We start from the raw sequence: 21,481 nt of genomic DNA on the forward strand, positions 1-21,481 counted from the left end.
GGATTTCTTTTTGAAATTAAATATTTTAGAATTAGATTGTATTGATAATTGTACAACTCTATAAATATAATAAAAACTATTAAATTGTACACTTAAATGGGTAGTTAAGATGGTATTAAATTATATCTCCAAAAAGCTGTTAAAAGAAAGAATCCAATAAATGAATTGGAGGATAAAATCAAGGAAATTTCTCATGTATAGAGCTTTAGACAGAGACAGAAGATTTGAGATAAAATATTACTGATATAGAGGATCAAGTCGGGATACCCGACAGCCATCTCATAGGAGATCCAAATCCAGAAAAAAGGAAGAAAATTATGGTTACAGAAAAGAATGAAAACTTTATCAATCTGTATAATGTAAAAGTAAAGAGACAGTTGATAGAAAAATAGGTGGTAGAAATGGAAAGAAGAAATAAGACATACAAAAGCTGATGTCCTCATATAGTATATGTAGAGTCAGAAAATATTGTCTAAACCATTGAAAAAATCGAGAGTTGGCGAGGAGGAGGCCCAGTAAACCAAGCACATGGAGTTAACTCTTGGTTATAATGAGTTATGGTAGCATTTCCTTAAATGTGCTCTGGAGAATATCAGTTCTGCAGGATGTTAACAGTATGTGAAGGGGGAAAAAAAAATAAAAGGTTCCACGGTCAAGTAAGTTTGAGAAATACTGGGACCCCTAAATTTACTGAAACACTTCCAAGCACCTTTAACACATTAGTTTACATTCTGAATCTCTAAGAAGAGGATTTAGCATGCAGAATTTCTTAAATTTATTTGATCAGAGTCTTATTTTCAGACACCATCTTGAGGACCTTGTGTTCCACTAACATGTTCGCATCACAGTGACTTGGAATATGAATGTTGCTTTGGGTGAGGGGGTGGCAGTAGAGCAAATGATAACAAAAGAATTGCAATTTGGAGAACTCAGAACCTGGACCACTTTAAATGCCTGGTTACTGGTCTATTTGCTTCCACTCTTGTCCTCTCCAATCCATTTACCACACAGTTGCCAGAAAATGTTTAACAAACACAATTCACATGATGTCAGTCACTTGCTAAAGACTCCTGATGACTTTTTATTGCTCTTAGAAAAAAATTTAATCTCCTTGCTATATCATACAAGGCTCTACAGTGAATGATCTGGCTGCTGCCCAGCTCTTCATTCTTATCTTTTCCAGCTTTCCCTTTCTCTTACTTCACTGAGGCTTCACTGGCCTGGCACGTGCTAAACTTCTGTTTAATTGGGGTCTTCACATATGCTCTTCTTTCTACCTAGTGTTCTTCTCTCTGCTTGCCACGTGACTGGTTTCTCCTCATCCATCAGAGACCTTCCTTGAATAAACTAGCTAAGTAATTCTCTATCAACAAACTCTGTTAGTTCTCTTTATGGCATTTATCACAATTTATAACTGCATATTTATTATTTGTTTATTTGTTGGTTATAGATTATAAATTCCATGAGGGTGGGAAGTATATCTACCAATGTATATGCAGTGCTGGCAAAAAGCCTAGTACATAGTAGGCACTCAAATTTGTTGAATGAATGAACGAAGAATGGAAGTTATCCTAACGTTCTACAGAGTTGCTAGTGGAATAGTCTAACCTGAACCTGTGTTAGAACGGAAAGCTAGACAGGGCCTTTAGCTCCCATGATGGCCCAGAGAGCTATGGAAAGCATTCTAATTTTGGCAAAGAGGATAAAAGCAGAAGAGGATTAGGAAGCAAATAATGGTCTTTTCCACCACAGCAGACCACATGATGTATGCTATATGCTCATACATCATGCTCATATATGGTCTACTAAACAGAAACAGAAAAATTGCCTTTTTATATCCAGAATTTCTATCTTTAGTTGTGCTTAATTACCAATACTTCTACTAAGTGCCTAATGCTGGTTTATAGATTCCACTTATACTCAAAGCATAGACAGCAATGAAGGCTGTGTGGACTCATAAGGATGAAAACTTCACTGTGTTCCTATACACAGGCCCTCATTATGACTTTTGTGGGCCCTAGGCATTTTTGAGTTCATGGGTTCCTTCCTCCATAAAGACATTTAAAACAACAGCCTTCTCTTTTCTGCTGTAGTGAGCCAATATAGCAGGATCAGGGAAAAAATAGCGGGATGGTGAAGAGCATGCACTTGGGAACTAGATGAGATCCATGTTAGCTCTAGCTAGGTCCTCTTGAGGAATTATTTAATCTCTCTAAAACCTGAGTTTCCTCATCTGTAAAATAGGGCTAATGAAATTACCTATTTCTTAGACTTGTGGTGAAGTCAAATCAGAAACTGAATTTAAAGTGCTTACCACAGTTCCTGGCACAGATGACACAGATGACATAAAGAAATGTCAGCTACAATTTTTAAGAGAAGAAGTGTATTTAAAAGATGAACAAGCAGGTTTTTCCTAACTGCTTTTTTGCATGTGACTCGATGTAGAATTGTGTGAGGACAGGAACTAGAAAGATTAGCTGCCATAATATGTCAGCGTAATAAGGGTGATCACAGCTCTACCCCCTGCCTGGAAACCGGCTTACATTCTCATTTGGAGTGGGAAGATGCACAGCTGGGGACAATTTGGTGCACTGAGTAATTATTACAATGTTGTTCCTAATAATTGTTCTGTTTTATTTCAACTGTGAAAGAGTTATTTGACTTGACCAAACAGCAGGAGGAGAGAACAATTTATTCCTCTTTCATGAGAAGAGAGTTTCCATCTCTGCCTCTAGAGGAAGGAAAGGCCTCCCAGCAGCTGTTCAGTGCTCATTAGCAAAGAAGCACTGGCTACTGCAATGGTCTGCTCCCTAGCTGAGAATTGTGTTAATGACTACTTACTTACAGACTTGCTTTCTTTTATTTTATTTTTTTCCTTATTAGAGAAACAGCCTAATTCTTTACCCAACCTCAAGGTTATCACTTATTGCCGTTACGATGAAGGATGTTTCTCTCTTCTTTTAATGTTATAGAAATCAGATGGGGGTTAGAAAGAACACTGGAGAAGGAGGCTGGAGCGACATAGACTTAGATTTGACACAGAGGGTCTTGGGAAATATTCGTCCTCACTTTCTTTTTTCCATTTCTTTCCTCCCTTCCCTAGTCTACTTTCCCTTAGAACTCTACTTTCTCCTTCAAGAATGGCCCACCCTAACAGGTGCTGCTCAGATCAGAATCTGTCAAAAGTGTAGCCCATGGTCCTCCTGCGTAAAAGCACCTGGAGAGCTTCTTAAAAATGCTGCATGATTCTTAGGCTCCAGCCCAGACCTACCAAATGAGAATGTGTGGGAATGGGACCTAGATATTGGCATTTTGAATGCGGACCCCAAGGGATTCTTTGCACACCAAAGTATGAGAACCATCTCCCTGTAATATAGGCAGTGCAGGCTTTATTGTCTTTATTTTACAGATCAAGGAATGGAGGTGCACAGATGTTAAATTATTTACCAAGCTCACATTTATTGAGCTGTATGCTGGGCAGTACCATTGTTCCTTCATAAATGTTAACCTGTTAATCTTCACAAGCCCTTTGGGAAGTAGATGCTGTTCTCCCCATTTGTAATGGTTCAGGGAGGTTAAACAACTTAGCCAAGGTCACATGGCTGATAAGCTGTGGAGCCAGGTCTTAAATCAGCTATCTGTCTGACTTTTGGGCCCTTGCTATTTCTACTTTGTGGTGCTGTTTCCCTGAATCTTCATCTTTGAAGAAGTCACGGGAGCTAGCATACTAGAAAAAATATAATCCTTATCCACCTTAGTTCCACAGTGTTTGCTCGCATAAAGTTAGCTTCATACCAGGGCTTGAGCTTTTGAAAAGTTTGTTTTTCCCTGTGAAATTCATCATGACATCTTGATGCATCTTTTCTCCTTCCCACCAGGCTCCACAGCCAGGGCAAATCATATCACGTCAGTTATAGCCTTCTTTGCTTGAATCCAAGACTTTATGACTTCCTCAGCAGCATTTTAGACTGTCATAATGTGTCTCTCTTAATATTCCTCTAACCAGCACCTTCCAGGTCCAGCCATAGCCTTCCAGATCTATTTTAGCATCTTCTCTCATCATCCCTCATCCCCCTGCCATTTCTCTTCATTCTAATCAAACCAACCTATTTTGTCCTTTATGTAGTATTGTCTCACATCTGCCTCTATTTTGTTCCAGGCATTGTCCTATAGACTCCCTCCTCCCAACCACATTAGCAGAAAAATAGGCTTGATCTTGGGGGCCAGGTCCAGGTAATAGTGCCTGGCACCCTGTCTTGAGAAGGGTTCTTAGGCTAATTCTGAGAGTAGTGAGACAGTATTGAGATCTATTACCAATATCTACCATGGGCTCAGAAAAAAGGAGCAGCACCACTGATAGCACAAATTTGCCATCTCTGCATGGTCGAAACAAGGGCTTTAGAGTCAGCACTGGGTTTGAATCTCAGCTTTGTAACTTATTACCTGGGTGATCTTGAGCACAGTTTATTCATCCATAAAATGAAAGTGATATTATCAACCTTATACATTATGTAAACTGCTTACCAAGTGCCTGTCAATCAGTAAATGGAAGCTAACTCAGTTTTTCCTTTCTTCATTCAAAATCTCCCTTAAATTAAACTTCATGGGTGTGACTTGTATGGGCAAGGGAGATTGGTTGAAGAGTCTCACCCATCTCAAGTCCCTGTATATGAAAAGTTCTATAGGGCCAGCCCCAGTGGTCTAGCGGTTAAGTTCAGCATGGTCTGCTTTGGTGGTCTGAGTTTGGTTCCTGGGCACAGACCTACACAAGTTGTCTGGCATTGGCCGTGCTGTGGCAGCTGCTTACATACAAAAAGAGGAAGATTGGCAACAGATGTTAGCTCAGGGCAAATCTTCCTCAGGAAAGGAGCAAAAAATTTTTTTAAAAAGTTCTACAAATCTATCAAATTAAGGGAATTGTAAGCTGGAAGGGAAATCTAAATAGGGAACTGTACTAATCATTAAAGTTAATGTTCATATAGCCGTGCTATTTATCAGCCTACTGTGAATATAATATTATGTGTAAATAGAGGTAGGAAGAGAAAAGGAAGAGAGGGAGAAAGGAAGGGAAGATTCAAGGGAGAAAGAGAGAGAGAGAGACACAGAGAGAGATGTCAATATTTTATTTGTTCTATACAGCACCTAGTATAGCTCAATATATAAATTAGCCATAGAAAAGTGGGTGGCTTTAGACCAAATAGAAGATGCCTGGTTTGCTGTAACCTAAGATGAATAATTTCCTCACAGGTTTTTCCTAGGCCTTTCTGTAGAATGGCTGTCACATCTTATTCATGTTAGTTATGCAACCAAAGATTCTCTTTGAGGATAAGGAAAGAAAGATCAGGCTGTTGCACTCTTACTGAAGTTTGTACTCATTTGGACATTCAGTTCCTTGTGAAGGATTTATCCTTTTTCCTGGGAGCAAAATTCAGAATCTCATTTTTAGGGTTGTACTCTGTGGTTCAGAAGTAGAAATCAAACCCCAAAGACCATGAATAAAGATGTGCCTTATAAGAGAGAGCTGTGATATGCCCTGGGAGAGAAGGCTCAACAATATTTCAGATACGTCATCTGTGCAGGTGGATAACAAAGGAAAGAAATTCTCCCAGATTTGGGGTCCCTTGGGGGAGGAAAGGAACTCTCACAATGAAAGGGGATATTTTGTTCTTTTCCATAGCAGCAGTTTGTCTCCAATGGGAAAGATCCCCCAATACTGAAAGGTCTGCCTGGCACTGGCCATTTTCCTCTGATACAGGTCCCTGCCCCTTCCCTCTCTTATCCTTCTGGCATGACTGGATGTCAGCATGAAGGCAGACACCTCTTGTTCTCTGAGATAGTCATCCAGGATTTCTGTCTTCATAATTCATGTATGGAGACATCCAACCCTGGAAAACCAAGGTCTTCCCCTCTTGTCGTTATTTACATGCTGGGTTATCTTTACTTGTACATTCATAGACCTAAATCTAGGGATTAGAATAGAAGTAGATGGTTGAAAATCCTTGGATAATACCAGACTCTAAACAGAATTTCACTTTCCCAGTGGTATTTCACTCCTGACAGCACTAGTCTGTGTGCATGTTATTCCACCTCTAATATTACTGTTGCTGAGCACTCTGCAGCTGTGTTGAAGTTATTCATTTATGTGGTTTGGGCCAGTTTCTGAGAAACAGGCAGAACTAGAGAGCAGAAGAATCCATCAATGTTAGATCTGAACAAAGAAAATTATGATCATTTTGGACTTGTCCTCGACAGTGCCAATATGGATATAAAAACAGAGTATAGCAATGAGATGCAAAGTAGAGATAGAGAGCCCAAATTTTCAGAGAAGGAACATGGGGGTAGGGAGAATACCCCCAAACTCACTGACTGTAATATCTATTTCTTGGAGTTTTGTCTAATCAGTTTCTTTTATGTGTGATTTCTGTGGTTGGTTTTTCTTTTTCTGGTTATTATTTTTTTTTCAATATTCTTCAAAGACTTCTGAAGACAGAATATTTGCCCCATTTTGGATGAGATTTTTTACACTTCTCAAAATACAAGGGTGTGTTGGTCATCTTGATAGTGTTTGGAAATGCATATTTTGTTTGACATTATTTGCAAATTAGATTTTTCCTCTTCAGAATAAGTGTAGAAATGCTTCCATATGTTTGAGGTTAGTCTCATCATGTAGTTTGTAGCAATTTTCGTGTGAACACATATCATCTGATGGTGTTTTCTCAAAGTTGGCTAAAATAACTTTTCTGCTGCTTCATTGTACTACAAAAGTTAAGAAGATAATATCATTTGTTTAAAAATATTAAATTGTGATTAAAATATTTTTAAAAATATAATGAAACTAAACTATATTTTACTCTTTTGATTTCTTATGCAAAATTAGATAGTAGGTGAGGATCTGACTTGAAGCTTTTTTTCCAAATAGCCACAAATCATATATTAAAAAATACTTCAGTTTTTTCATATACTAAATTCTTTTTCATGTAATACATTCTTATGTATGAATTTTAAAAAAAATCTTTTCTGTTTAATAGATCTCCTTACTAATTCCTGAGCTGGGAAATTTTAATCATTATAAATTTTATGATATATTTTCATGAGTGGTAGAGCAAATAAATGTCTTTAATTATTCCAACTTTTCAGAATTTTCCTGGCTTCTTCAGATGAATATTAGAATGATTTTGCAAAGTTTTAAAAATATCTGCTGGGTTCTTTTTTTAACCAGAATTTCATTATGCCCATAAATTTGTTTAGGAAGAATAATTGATTTTCCTATCTAGGATCATGGTAGATCTTTTCCTATACTCAATTTTCAAATATTTGTAAACTATATAATATTCTACATATGGGTCTAGTATATTTCATATTTAATTATTGATATTATAGATTTTCTTTGAGGAATATGGGTTAGGGGTGTGAGGAGAAAACATTAGCATTACTTTAAATATTCCTAACTCTAGTTTTCCGATTCTTTTTATAATGCTGCTTTTGATAATGGGTGGTTATTTAAGGACTTAATTATCAACCTATAGCAGAACAAACTGTCTCATGCATGTGAGGGTTTCCAGGTAGTAGTATCATAAAGAACCAGTCTCCAACTTCTAAGACACCATATTAGATGAGCTCTTAATTGCCTGTTTAGAGCCTTGTGGCCAGGCAGGGCACTGATGATGTTTCTTTTTCCTCCTGATTTTCTTGTGAATGCATAGCTGTTCATCAATGATGACTTATCTCAAGTTCTTCAAGGCATGTTCAGGAGGATTGGAATACATTCACCAACATCAGCATCAAAAGTCTGTTCCTGGGTTGCCCATCTTGGGCAATAGCATTACTGCAATTCAAACTTCAAGGTCCTTGTTTACACCCTCTCCTCCATTTAAACACCCCACCAAGCCCTCCTGAGAGCTCCAATAGTGTTTCTCAATTGTGTATTATTTTCTTTCTCACATTTCAAAGCCTCCCACCTCTCTGCAGTCACCTCCTGCCAGTTTGTCCTCACCAGTACCTTTCACCTTCACCATAGCCAGAATAAGCCTCCTAAAGCTCACATCTGATCCTGACATGCCCTCGCTTGTTTAAACACAGGATAAAATCCAACAAATATACATGAAGGAGGAGCTAGCTATGTTTTACAATATTATGCTGGGTGCTAGTCATACAAAGATAAATAGGACCTGGACTTGTATCTAGCTTTTAAGGGATAAAGCCCAGACATGTTAGCATCACAGACTGTCAACTAGTGATCTGACCAGTCTGACCTCCTGCTACTCCCTTACCTGTCCCCTGACATCCACCCATGCTGGATTTCTGAGGACACACTCACCTTGACTCTTCCTTGCTTTGCTCAAGCTGTTCCTATGCCTGGCCTGCTCTTCATAGCAAAATCCTACCCTTCTGTCAATGCTAGATTCAAAGTCATGTACGATGTGAAGCTTTTCTCAATGCTTATCCCTCTTCTAACACCATAGAAGGTGAAGCTAACTGCACCCTTGTCTGCTATCCCACAGCAGTTAGTCTGTACCAGTAATGCAGCACATGAGACTCTGAGAGCTAATTGTCTCAACATCTATCTTCTTGGCTTTGCTGTAGTTGTCTTGCAGCAGAGGCCCTGAGTCGGTCACCTTTTGTATCTGCTCCAGCACATTGTCTTCCAAATAGACACTGAAATGCTCAAGTCTGTGAGAGGAAGCCAACAAGCAAAGAAGGTGCTTAGGACTGTTTTCTTTTTCTGATAAATATGGTAGTATTTTCTCAAGGCAAAAATTCAACTTACTTTTTGCATCTTAGAATTGTATTGTGCTTCTTGGCCTCAGTGAAAACAGCTTGGAGTCAGCATAGGATCCTGGAAAGGGGGTAGGATTTGGAATCAGAGAACTCAGTTTAGTCCACATTAGCTCTATGAATTTGAGCAGTTCACATAACCTCTACGAGACTCAGCCTCCTCCACTACAAATTAGAAATATCTACCTACTGGGGTTGTTTGGAGGGTTATGTGAAATTGTACATATAAGAAGCTGTAAAACATTATATTATGAGAAAGCACTATAAATGTCAGTGTTATTTTCATTATGGTTATTTTTATATGTAAATAGAGACAGTTTCACATAAAATATTTCTATTTCAGAGATTTTGGAAGTTACTTTGGAGGAGTAAAGCCCATGTAAATAAATTTTTCAAGTATTTTATTTCTTTTTTAAGATGACACTTGTATCTAAATTTGTCTAGTTTTTCTAATTTCTAAAATATCCTGGGGAAGGGGTGCAAAATTTTATCTTCCTCTCTTTGTTTTTGGGTCACTCTACTTCTAAGATTAGCATCAGGTCTCCACTGCTCAGAGCACATACATGGCAGGGATAGTATTTTGGAGACCAATCTGTTTTCTTTCTCACTGTATTTTTCCATCTTCTTCCTCTGCATTCAAGCAGGGAGCTGGTTGTGTGCTTATGGACTCAGGGCTAGCACATGGCAGGATGGAAAAGACAATGGACAAGCCTTTCTGGCTTTTGAATTCCAAAGGGGGAATCCGTGGCATAGTGCCAGAAATAGTGAGAAGAGTGAAGCTACCCTTGCAGACTGAAGAGATTTTCCTGGACTAGGGAAAGGAGATGAGGAGAAGAGAGAAATCCATGGACTCCAAAAGTAGAGGGTACCTTTGTCTTACTTCCCAAGAAGTGCTGCTAGGAGGGGCGGAATGACCCTATAAAAATGGGCTCTTTGGGTGTCTGGAGATACAACTTCTCTAGCCAGTAGGGAAGTTAGTAATCTGTCTAATAGAAGCAATAACATCCACCTCACCAAGCAAAGCAATTTTGAGAATTATAAGAAATAATACATGTGAATGGCTGGTACTAAGTAGGTACTCAGTAAATGTTATATTCCCTCCAATTCCCACTGACATTTTGTCCTGCCCATCAAACCAATTCCATTCCTTGATCACGCTCATGCTCCATTTCCCATCTTCTTGCTCCTGGACTGCTGAATGATACTGGAGAAAAAAGCAAAACCATATAGACAAGGGCCAAGCTGCCTCCTCCTCCTCATGTGCTCCTTCTGCTATCTTCTACCTCCTCCTCCTCCTCTCCTTTTCCTTTTCCTCCTCATCTTCTCCTGACCTCCTCCTTCTCTCCCCGCTTCCCCTGTCTTCTTCCTCCTTCTCCTCCTTCTTCTCCTTCTCCCCCTTTTCTCTTCCCCTCTCTTCCTCCCTGTCTCCCTACTCTCCTTCCTTTTCATCTGCTTTTATAAACTTCACGCTGATGCTAAGCAACAGTCCTGGTATTCTCTATCTCTCGCCCAGTCCTGCAGAGACTCATCTGCTTTCACCATTGTGGTAGAGCAGAGCCTCTGTTTGGGCAGTGCACAGCAACCCCTTTGCCCATGTGTCTGCCTGGGAAGATTATGCTGGGGTAGGGCAGGGATAGGCCTTCCTGACAAAACACCGAAGAGTGGAAGAGTCCTTTGTTATGAAGTACTGATTGAAGATTGTTTCTGTCTGAAGAAAAAATCCCCTCCAGAGTCTCAGGGTTGGAAGGACTATCTTAAAGACTGAGGAAGTTCCATTTGATTTCCTTGTCTGGGTGGTAACTCTCTCAAATAGTAACATTAACCATGACAGCACTGAGTACATGGCCTCAGAACATGTGGAGGGGAAGGAGGAGGCAAGTAGGTAAATTGAGTTGTTCACAGACTTGCAATTTATGCTACTCTGTGGCATTGTGAGGCCTTGGACGCTTCCTCCTGGCCCTTTGGTTCTCCTGTAATCTCCAGGAGCACAGGAAGATGGGGAATTGCTAGTAAGACTTTGCTATGTGCTTTTCGGTCTGGTTTCCCTCTTGGGCTGAGCATGCTTGTCAGATGACACTTCTCTACTTAGCTGCTGCAGAAATGGTTAGCTTTCTCTATATGGTGCTTGGGTTTCTACACTCAGATAAGTGTGGCAGCCCATCATTCGGGAATATTTGATAGTGCTTTATATTTGTACCAATAAATCGTTTTTTCTTTTCCCATGGTCTCTTCAGAAGGAGAGGCCTGAGGTTTTTCAAAGGCATTTATTGTGTTGTCATCCTTGGGAAATATTATTGTTTATTTGTTTCCTAGTGGATCTCAGAGTCCTTAGAGAATAGAAAATGGAACAGATATGTTTTGATCATAGGGAAAGCAATGTGAAGACAGATATAGGTAGAATGTCATATTGTGGTCTTGATTTCCAGATGGTGAAGGATGTGTGGAGAGCTGAAAATACGATAACCTTCACCTTCTGAACAGTTTAACTTCCAATAGCTATGGATAGGCCATGAATACGGCTGTGGACCCTCTCAGAAAGCATAGCTGCCCAGGGATTGGGCTGATCTATGACTCAGCTTATTTTATTTTAACCCTGAGGAGATGGTTTACTCTAAGTTACAATATCTGTGCTCTTTCTGTTCTTTACAGATTCATGAAGGTGGCAGGAAGCACAGTGGATGCAGTTACCTGGCAACAGTAGGTATCCACCCTTTTTGCTTTTACTTATTATCAGCTGGTATGAAATGAAAGATAATTAGTTGTCATGAAGTTTTTGGCTGACATTTAATAAGCTATTCTTCATCCTCCAAGAAAAAAAGTTAAAACTAACTCCAAAGCTGTTTTTATGACATATGATGCATACAGTCTCATAGTAATATAATTTTGTTTTGTTGTTTCAAAACAACAACAACAGTGACACATTTTGGAAATTTCAGCTATTATGTACACTTTTAAATTAATCTGTCATCAGTGAACAGGTAATGGGAAGTCTGAACACACTATCATTTCCCTATAAGCTTTTCCTTGGGAATAAATTTTCTTAAGAGAACAAATAGTTTTAATTGCTCAATGTATCATGTGAAAATAGAAACACTTCATTAAATTAATGGCAGTGGTCTGAATTAATGCCAAGAGAGTCACTAATGTGAAGCAAGTAAAAAAAACCCAAAGGGAATGAAGCAGTTTCAAGAGAGCATAAACTCCATCATTCCAGGAAGAAGCTTACAATGGCAGAGACCTGTTACCCTAAGGGTAGCTTGACTTATAAAGATAATTATCTGACATATAAATTTAAATTTTGTCTGTCTCCTTATGGCATTTGTACTGGAATGTCCGGTATCTCACAATGTCTCACCAGTTTTATATTGGAATCCTGTCCTTTCTTTTTGTAAGAAATCTATCCCACAGCATCTTCCAAATCATCTCTCATCTAATGTGGTCATTACAGCTCAGACATGTACCCCCTTTCTCGTAGCTGTCAACTCTGGCCATCTTTCTCAGCTACTCTAACCCTGCCTGCCAAGTGTATTTACTCCTCTTGTCTATCCTCCATTTTAAGTGGATCACAGTATCTCTTGGGATTCATGACAGTTGTTCAAGAAAGAGAAGTGGATGAAATCTTTATTAAACATCCCGAAAGAGATTTGTTGGTCGTTGGCAATCAATAATTTCAATCATAATTGAAAATAGTTTATTCTATGTTTATACTCTTAGTTTCTCTGAACAGCAAGTTCCAAATGTTTCCAAAGAAATTCCTTATCCACCTTCAATTTGTTTTTGTGAATGACGGATTGAGGAGGTCTGAAGATCTTGTCCTCTCTTACTTAAAACCCCTCAGTGCCTTCCCTTTGTACTTAGACAAAAGCCAAACTGTCTCCTCAGGCCTATAAGGCCCTTTGTACTTGGTCTCTGCTAACTTCTTTTTTTTTTTTTTAAAGATTTTTATTTTTCCTTTTTCTCCCCAAAGCCCCCTCGTACATAGTTGTATATTTTTAGCTGTGGGTCCTTCTAGTTGTGGCATGTGGAATGCCGCTTCAGCATGGCCTAAGGAGTGGTGCCATGTCCGCGCCCAGGATCTGAACCAGCGAAACCCTGGGCCGCCGAAGCGGAGCGCACGAACTTAACCACTTGGCCACGGGGCCAGCACCTCTGCTAACTTCTGACTGCATCTGGTGCCACTCTGGTGTCATTCTCTCCCAACACACTGGTGAACTTTTGGTTCTTAGAAGGGCCATGTGCATGTCTGCCTCAGGATCTTTGTACCTGTTATTCCCGCTGCCTGGAATGCCGTTCTCCCCAATTTTTGTGTGGCTGGCTCCTTCTCATCTTTTAAGACTCAGCTTACATGTCACCTCCCTCAAGAGGCCTTCCCTGATGATCCTATCTAAAACAGGTCCTCCATTTAATTCTCTTTCTTAGCTCATTTTTATAGTACTTATCATAGCTACAATTATTTTTTCCTCATAACTTGTTTCTGTAATTCATGTGTTTTTCTCTCTCACAAGAATAGCACTTATTCAATTCAACACGTATCTATTTAGGCAGCTGTTTATTGGGCATTTACTATGGGGGGAAATAACAACAGCAACAATAATAATATCACTGTGGCAGAAACTGTTGCAAACCTTTGTATACCTTACCATGTCTGATCCTCACAACAACCAAATGAGGTCAGGAGTATTTTTTCGGGGGGGGAAGATTAGTCTTGAGCTAACTACTGCCAATCCTCCTCTTTTTGCTGAGGAAGGCTGGCCCTGAGCTAACATCCGTGCCCATCTTCCTCTGCTTTATACGTGGGATGCCTACCACAGCATGGCTTTTGCCAAGTGGTGCCATGTCTGCACCTGGGATCCAAACCAGTGAACCCCAGGCCGCTGAGAGGCCAAACGTGCAAACTTAACCGCTGTGCCACCAGGCCAGCCCCGGGTCAGGAGTATTTCTATCTCTGGTTTTCTACAACTTAAAGGAAGTTGTAGAAAATCCAAAGATTACATAGGAAGTGGCAGATTTTGGACTTGAAGTTGGGTCTGTGTCCCTCCAAGGGCTATTCTCTTAACAATTACTGCTTTGATGACAAGACAATGGTCCTTTACTGAAAATATTACTTTCTAGTGGGGGAATTCAAATCCTTTTCAATGTCCTTACCAAAGGCTATCTGGATAATGTAGCATAAAGGCTGAAGCTTGAAGAATTTATAATGTTTGTAGGGAGAAATAATGAGCTCAGTGTGCAAAACTTATTGGTAAGAATGTAAGGCTTGCTCAATTGTCATGGCTGACAGGGAGGAATCAGAGAAAGTTTTTCTTCCCTATCAAGCACTCTCCATAGCACAAATGGAATGAAGTAAGCACAGTATTTTTTTTTTTATAATGGAGAAATACATTTTTTATAACTACATTTTCTTTATTAGCTATTTTTAAAATATTGGCCATCTCTCAAGATAAATACCATGTGTTTGCAACTACTCTAAAAATAACCCCCAAAGCAGGCAAGGGGTTGTGTTTCTTTTGGCTCCAGGATCAGCACTCATTTGGGGACAACAAGTAGCACCTAGAATTTACCATTTATCCCTTCCAGCCATAGTTTTCAGTCAAGAATTGAAATAATCATGGAACAATTCCAGGAAATCCTGGCCAGGAGGACTCAGTGAAAATTAAAGCCAAATACCATGTTTCTCTAACCCTAGGAAATGCTGAGGTGAAAATTTCTTAAAAAATAAAAGAAATTAAGTCATTCTCAGAAAAAAAAAGAGCTAACATAAAATTTGTCAATATTTACCTATCAATTCAATACTGAGATGTTTAGCATGGAGCTTGAACAACCAGAACTCTGAATCTTAGGTGATAAATAAACAGATCTGTATAGTTAGACTATTTTGATTTGGAAGTTCATGCTTTTGGGTTTTGAGGACCAAGATACATGACTTAATGATTGATGCTGCCCACCAACCTATGCAGAAAATCCAGCAAGAGTTAGTGAGGTGAAGTTCCAATTACAGGAATGGTGGAATAGCTTATATCAGATATCAATGCTAAATCTGGACCAAAAAAAATACACATACACACACACACACACTGGAGAGTGACCAAAAGGCAGCAAAAACCAGAGGAAGTTATTTAATACTTGAAAAAAGTGAATGGTACTGGTGAGATCTGTGGTTACTTAAGAATCCATGCAGTATGGGGTAGCTAGAACTCAAACAAAATATGTGGTCATATTGGTTCGAAGTGTCAGAAGGAGTGAGAAGTTAGAAATCTTGGAAAAAAGAAGCTGTGGGGAAAAACATAAAATATACATATAAACTTTCCTGAAATCTTTGCCTGAGCCCTGAAATGTGCATATTCAAGGGAGACTCCAAGGAGCCTGGTAGAAAACAACAGCTGGAAGCCTGAAAAAGTTGAACAGAGATTTCAGCTGCTGTCTATCACATGAAAGACAGAGATTAGAATTTGAATCCCGCAAATTTAGGGGAACTTGATAAACACCTTATGCTTTCTGGTGAAAACTAAAAGGGTTATACCTCAGGGATAGAATCTATGTTCCAAGACTAAGGATCTGCCCTAAGTCTAATGTATAACCAAAACAGACTCACCCTAATAAAGTGTCAACTGCAGCTGCCACAAGGGCAAGATGGTCAGCTGTTTATCCAAATGATGACTAATTTGTCTGCAGAAGCAATGGAGAACAGAAGATAATAGAACAACATCTATAAAGAACTAAAGAGAAAAAAGTCAAGCCAGAATTCTATATCTAGCAAAAATATCCTTTAAAAATGAAAGTAAAATAAAGATGTTTTTGATAAATGAAAGCCAATAGACCTGTGCTATAAGAAATACTAAAGGAAGTTCTTCTGACAGAAAGGCAGTAACATCAGAAGGAAACTTGGATCTCAAAAAATAATAAAACACATTGGGAATGGTAAAATTGTAGATAAATATAAAAGACGATTTTTTCTTTTAATTTATTTAAAAAAACAACTGACTCTGGGCCAGCCCCGGTGGCCTAGTGCTTAAGTTCAGCACACTCCGCTTCAACAGACCAAGTTTGGTTTCCAGGCATGGGCCTACACTGTTAGCAGCCATGCTGTGCTCGTGGTGACCCACATACTAAAAAACAGAAGAAGATTGGCACAGGTATTAGCTCATGGCAAATCTTCCTCGGCAAAAAAAAAAATATATATATATATAAGTAAATAAAATAAAAAACAACTGACTCTATTGCAAAAATATAACATTATATCATGGGATTTTAAATGTATAGAGATGTAAAAATATATGTAATAATACCACAAAGGATGATGAAGGTAGGAGGCAGTAGATGGAATAATACTGTTGCAAGGTTCTTTTGTGTGAAGTAATATAATATTTACTCTAAAAAAGACTGTGATAAGTAAGGGTACAAATTGTATTCCTAGAATTAAGGTTGAAAATGGAACTAGGGTTGCTGATCTAGAGAAGAGAAGTTATCTTGGATTATCCAGTTAGACCCAATGTAATCATGAGAGTGGAAGAGGGAGGCAGAAAAAGGAGTCAGGAAAATTTAACTACAGAAGAGGAGGTCAGAGTGATGTGAAGATTTATAGAAGAGTTGAATAACACTATCAATTAGCTTTACCTAATTGAACATTTGTACACTACAATTGAACACACATTCTCTTCAAGTGAAAAGAGGAGTTAAAGGAAGGAAGATGTAACTATAGAAGAGGAAGTCAGAGTGATGTGATGTGAGAAGGGCTTGAAGTGTACCAAAGACTGCCACTTACTTTGAAATGCCTCAAAACATAAAATGGATCAATGGATGGATAGAGGGATAGATAGATCATAAACGTGTCATAGAGCAAGTATAGTATAATGTTAATTGTAGAACCTAAGTGGTGGATATATCGTTTTTACTATACAATTCTTTACTTTTATCAGTAAAAGCAGAAGCATTTGTCACAATTTTAGCCACTTCTTCTAATATTTGTTTCCATATTTCTCTACAAGATTCTGATGCTGCTATTTCTTGATTTTTTCCCAATTCAAATATTATCTATTAATTTCCTACTATGGAAGATGTGAATCTAGCTTTCAGAGCTCCCTAACTCTTCCCACACTGAAACGTACTTACCTTTCCCCATCCTCTAGTATTTTATGTCTTAAATATTCATTAGATCAGAATTCAGTGCTCACATTTTTATTATTATGTAAATATGATTCATGGCAGAGAATGTGGTGTGCTATGATTACATTTTCTTTCTTTCACTACTTTTTGTTTTCCCTGGAGTTAATAACTGTCTCTTTTTCATTGCCTAGTTTCCTATTAATCTATTTCTAATTCATCCCTAAACACTGTACCTGAGGGGTAAATCTCCTCTCTGTGCAAACACCCCAGGTAGCCATCAGTTTCATCTTGTCCTGGAGATACTCTCTTGGAGCAGGGTCTCCTCTGGTCCCATCTGGACTAGTTGATCTCCATGCTTCCTGCACAGCTGTTGTCCTGGGAGCTCCCTTTACCATCATCCTGGGGATTCCTTCTGACTCTCTAATTTGTTGGATACATGCCTTTTTTTGAGGTTTCCTCTTTCATTTTGGTGGAACATTTTTTTGCAGGAACTTCCTGAGAAAAGATAAATGAGAGGTAAGCACGTTGAGAACTGTATTAGAGTTTGATTTATATTTTGGATGCATATAGATTTCCCTCAGATTTTGATGCTTTGGCTCCATTTGGTTCTAGCTTCCCTTGTAACTATTGAGAAATCCAATGCCTTTTCAATTTCCAATCCTTTTATTTGCCCTGTCTTTTCTCTCCGTACTTTTAAGATCTTCTCCTTGTCTCCAGTGATCCTTTATGTGGCTCTCATTTTATTCTGTTCACTAGGTGTGTGGTGGACCCTCTTAGTCTGAAATTCATGTCCTTCAGTTTAAGGAAATTTTCCTGAATTTCTTTTCTTTGATAATTTCTTTCTTTTTATTTTTTGTGCTTTCTTTTTCCAGAACTTCTACTAGTCAGATATCAGAACTCCTCAAATAGTATTCTAATTTTTATATATTTTTCTCTTCCTTGTTTTTTTCTTGTTTTCTGATAAATCTACTTAATCATCTAAATTTTCTGTTGAAATTTTCATTTCTGTTATCACATTTCTAATATCCAAAAGCTCTTTTTATTCCTCAAAACTTCCTTTTTTATGGCTTCTTATAGCTTCTTTCCTTGTTTCTGGATGCAATATTTTCTATTTCTCTCTGAAGATATCAATTTTAGTTATGTTTCTTTATTTTGTTTCTTTTCTCTTCCCTGTCTCCTTTCTTCCTTCCTTTAGTCCTTCTTTCCTTCCTTCCTTTCTCCAATAGTTTTCTTATAATTTCTGCATTAAAATTTTTTCCTCTGTGTCCTTCCCTTTTCAAACTCCCATTTTTTAATTTTGGCTTCTGTCTCTCACATTATTTTCCTCAAATCTCCAATGATCCTTGGATCCCTTCTCCTATTTAAGAGAGAGGCATGGCAAGCTGATTGGATGGTTTTCATTCATGGACATTTCTTCTCAACTAGTGCGGGTCTACGTAGGGTGATCTGACTAGGTTATTACATTAGGGGACTCCTGTCTTTATCTGTTGGTCTTTTCTCTTGGACAATTTAGTTTTTCCAGAGAAGAATCTTTCTTCTTCCAATTTGGAAGTATAAATCTGCGAGCATCCTCACCTCTGAGGAAAGGGGCTGGATAGCTCACTGTTTAGTATGTAGCCTTCTACATAGTCCTCTTGTTTTCAGTATGGTCACCTCCACCTCAACTATGCTTGGTGGCCCTGACTCTAGCCCAACCTCTAGTGTTTGGCTTTCTTGGAAATGGGGCAGTTTCTCAACTATATAGGGCAGTGGTTCTCCAACTTTTTTTGTCCCAGGACCCTTCCACTCTTGAAAAATATTGAGTGTCCTACAAACTTTTGTTTATGTGGATCTATTTATAGATATTTACTGTATTAGAATTAAAACAGAAATTTTTAAAACATTTATTTATTTTTAAATAATAACCCCATTAAATTTTACCATAAATAATGTATTTTTATAAAAAGTGACTATATTTTCCAAAAAAACAAACACATTAGGAAGAAGAGTGGCATTTTATATTCTTGAAAATCTCTTTAACACCTAGCTTAATTGAAGATATGTGGATTCTCCTATCTTCTTCTATGTTTCTATGGCAATATGTTGTTTCAGTTTAACAATACAAGGAAAGTTTGCCCTCACAGAGATATGTAGCTGGAGAAGGGAGGAGGAGTGTTTTAATAGCCTTTTTTCAGATCATTGTGGCTAATCTCGTATACTATACAAAAATTCACCAAGTGATCATTTCTTAAAGATTAGTTGCAATGTCGAATATGAAGCTGTATCAGTGAACTTTTATACTCTGATGCCTTAAAATCTGTTGTCTTGTGTTTTGAACGTATCTTTTACCCACACATGATTTTATATCATGCATTAACCATTTGCAAAATATTGTTCTGTTGAGTTGTGGGTTATGCAAATCTTCCAAGTGTTGACACATTTTGTTACAAAACATCAAAAAAAGCACATTTATTATTATCACCACAGACCTAATCAGTAAAGTCTTTAAGTTTGGGAAGCCGACAAGCTCGTGGTGGCAGATACAGATAGTCTAAAATTCTAATTTTCACTGAACAGTTCAAAATGTGTAATCAGCAACAAGTTATATCAATTGTTTTCCTTGAAGTGACAGGCTTACTTTGTTCATTTTTGAGAAAAATGTTTTCCAAATACCCTAGTCTGAATAACCATAATTTGTCTGTCAGTCATTCTTTCTTTCAAGTAAAAATGTTGCTCCACGAAAAAAACAACCAATTCAGTTTGCAACTCAAACAATCATACAAGTGTTTGTCCTCAAGACAACCATCATACTTTGCTGTGGAGGTGAAGTCTTTTGCGTGTATTTCTCGTTTAGTCATACAGAATATTTTTACACATGCATACTGGGGAGTTAAAATTTAGTAAAATTAATCATTTTTATTACCTTATCAAGGGAATTCTTAAGTTAAACTGGCATTTTTGCCTTATTGCAAATATGTGACAATGACCACCAGTACAGTTTGATGCTCCTGACTTGACTTATGCTAAGCTGCCAGTAGTTTTACCCACTGTTGCTTTATACCATCAGTCCAGATGTCAACATAGTTTTTCCAGTACCAACCATGACAGTCAAGTGAATTATTCAACACTTTATGTATTTCATCACCATTTGTACTTAGTACCAATACACCAAGTGTATTTTAGTGCCATTTGCATAAAAGAAGATCTTTATCAATGATTAGTTGATGTTGGTATTGGATGAATACAAGAAAAAAAGCTACATCTGTAGACTTATCCAGATATTAATATCCTGAGATTTATTAATACAGCTTTGTTTTCATGTTTGCAGCTAGATCTTTAATTTAAAAAGTCACTCTATTGTTCAGAAGGGGTGCTGGGGTGATTTCTTTTACTGACTTGTTATGCAGCAGGCATTCAGTAGTGTCAACTGTACGAGGTTCTATCATTCTCTCAGCTGCCTTGTACACCTTTCTAGCCAATGCAGTATGACAACCTACTCTGTAAGATGCTTTTCTAAATTTAAAATTTATAAAACTCTTCAAAGTAATTTTAAAATGTTATCATAAAACAAGATAACAAAGTGTTCTTATTTCCATATAGGCGTAAGAAAAACGTTGGAATTTCAAAAGAACTTATTGGACAGTTATGGGGTTACACAAATTATAGCTGTATATGTATAATAGAAAATAGTGTGTAAGAACACAGTAGAAGTATTGAGAATAAACTGAGTTAACCTTTGAAAAGATACACATTTATACCCCAAAACCATACCTTAGAAAAGTCTAGGAAACAAATATATTCAAATATACATTCCATTAATTGTCAGAGCAATAACATTGTCACATGTCATATAGACTATGGAAAACCTCTACTGTACACTTGTGAGATAGTGACAGTGAAAATGGCAAATAACTGTCTTAGTTTAGTGTTATTATGAAAATAGTTTTGATCTCATGGAGGCCTGAAAGGGCCTTGGGGGACCCTCAGGAGTCCCTGGACCACAGTCTAATAATCACTGATGCAGAGTGAGGGTAGTGATCTGAGGTCTAGCTGCTTCCCAATTCTCCTGTTTCAGCCCACCTATCCCCCCTTTCTCAAAGCCGCCTGATGCTTCCAGCTCCTGAGACTTTCTGGGTTCCACAGCAAAAAGCTTTTAGGCTTCACTAAAAGAATGCACAGGTGGAGAATTCAGCCTCCCCTGGTCAGCTAAGTCAGTTACCACCCTTCCTTCTGTTCTCTAATATCAACATTTTACTGTGGTGTTTTCCTGTCCTATTCTCTTAGATCTTGTAGGTTAATGCCTTTTTTTTTTGGTCCTATTACTGTTGTTTTAGTGGGGCTTGGGGAGGGAGCTTAGTAAATGCCTATTTTTAAACCACCATATTTAACCTGAAATCCTGCTGTCTGCTTTTTTGTTCCTCTAGGACTATTTTTAATAAGACAAAGTTTAAAAATTAATTTCTAAAAAAGTATGAAAGCCATTTTTAATGTTTATCAAGTTAGGCAAACCCAGGTGTTCCCAATGCCTGGCCCCATCAGAGACCAACAGAATAAAAATCATCTATGGCTATGTGGTCCAGATATGAGGTTTTTTTTTCTTTTGGAGGTTATGATAGATTACAAC

General features: G+C 38.1%; 1 protein-coding gene across 3 annotated transcripts in view; it reads left to right on the forward strand.

Annotated features, from left to right (window-relative positions):
• The window catches only part of HPSE2 (heparanase 2 (inactive)), a 607,678-nt gene that overhangs the window by 384,157 nt on the left and 202,040 nt on the right, over window positions 1–21,481 (forward strand). For all 3 annotated transcript variants that reach the window (XR_011522679.1, XM_070559517.1, XM_070559521.1), the window contains exon 6: window positions 11,425–11,472. Coding sequence is in view for 2 of the 3 variants with exons in the window: in XM_070559517.1 (XP_070415618.1) it covers window positions 11,425–11,472 (48 nt within the window). In the remaining variant the exon portion in view is untranslated. The remainder of the gene's footprint in view (window positions 1–11,424; window positions 11,473–21,481) is intronic.

The sequence above is a fragment of the Equus przewalskii genome, chromosome 1, assembly GCF_037783145.1.
Source record: "Equus przewalskii isolate Varuska chromosome 1, EquPr2, whole genome shotgun sequence".
Taxonomy (NCBI): domain Eukaryota; kingdom Metazoa; phylum Chordata; class Mammalia; order Perissodactyla; family Equidae; genus Equus; species Equus przewalskii.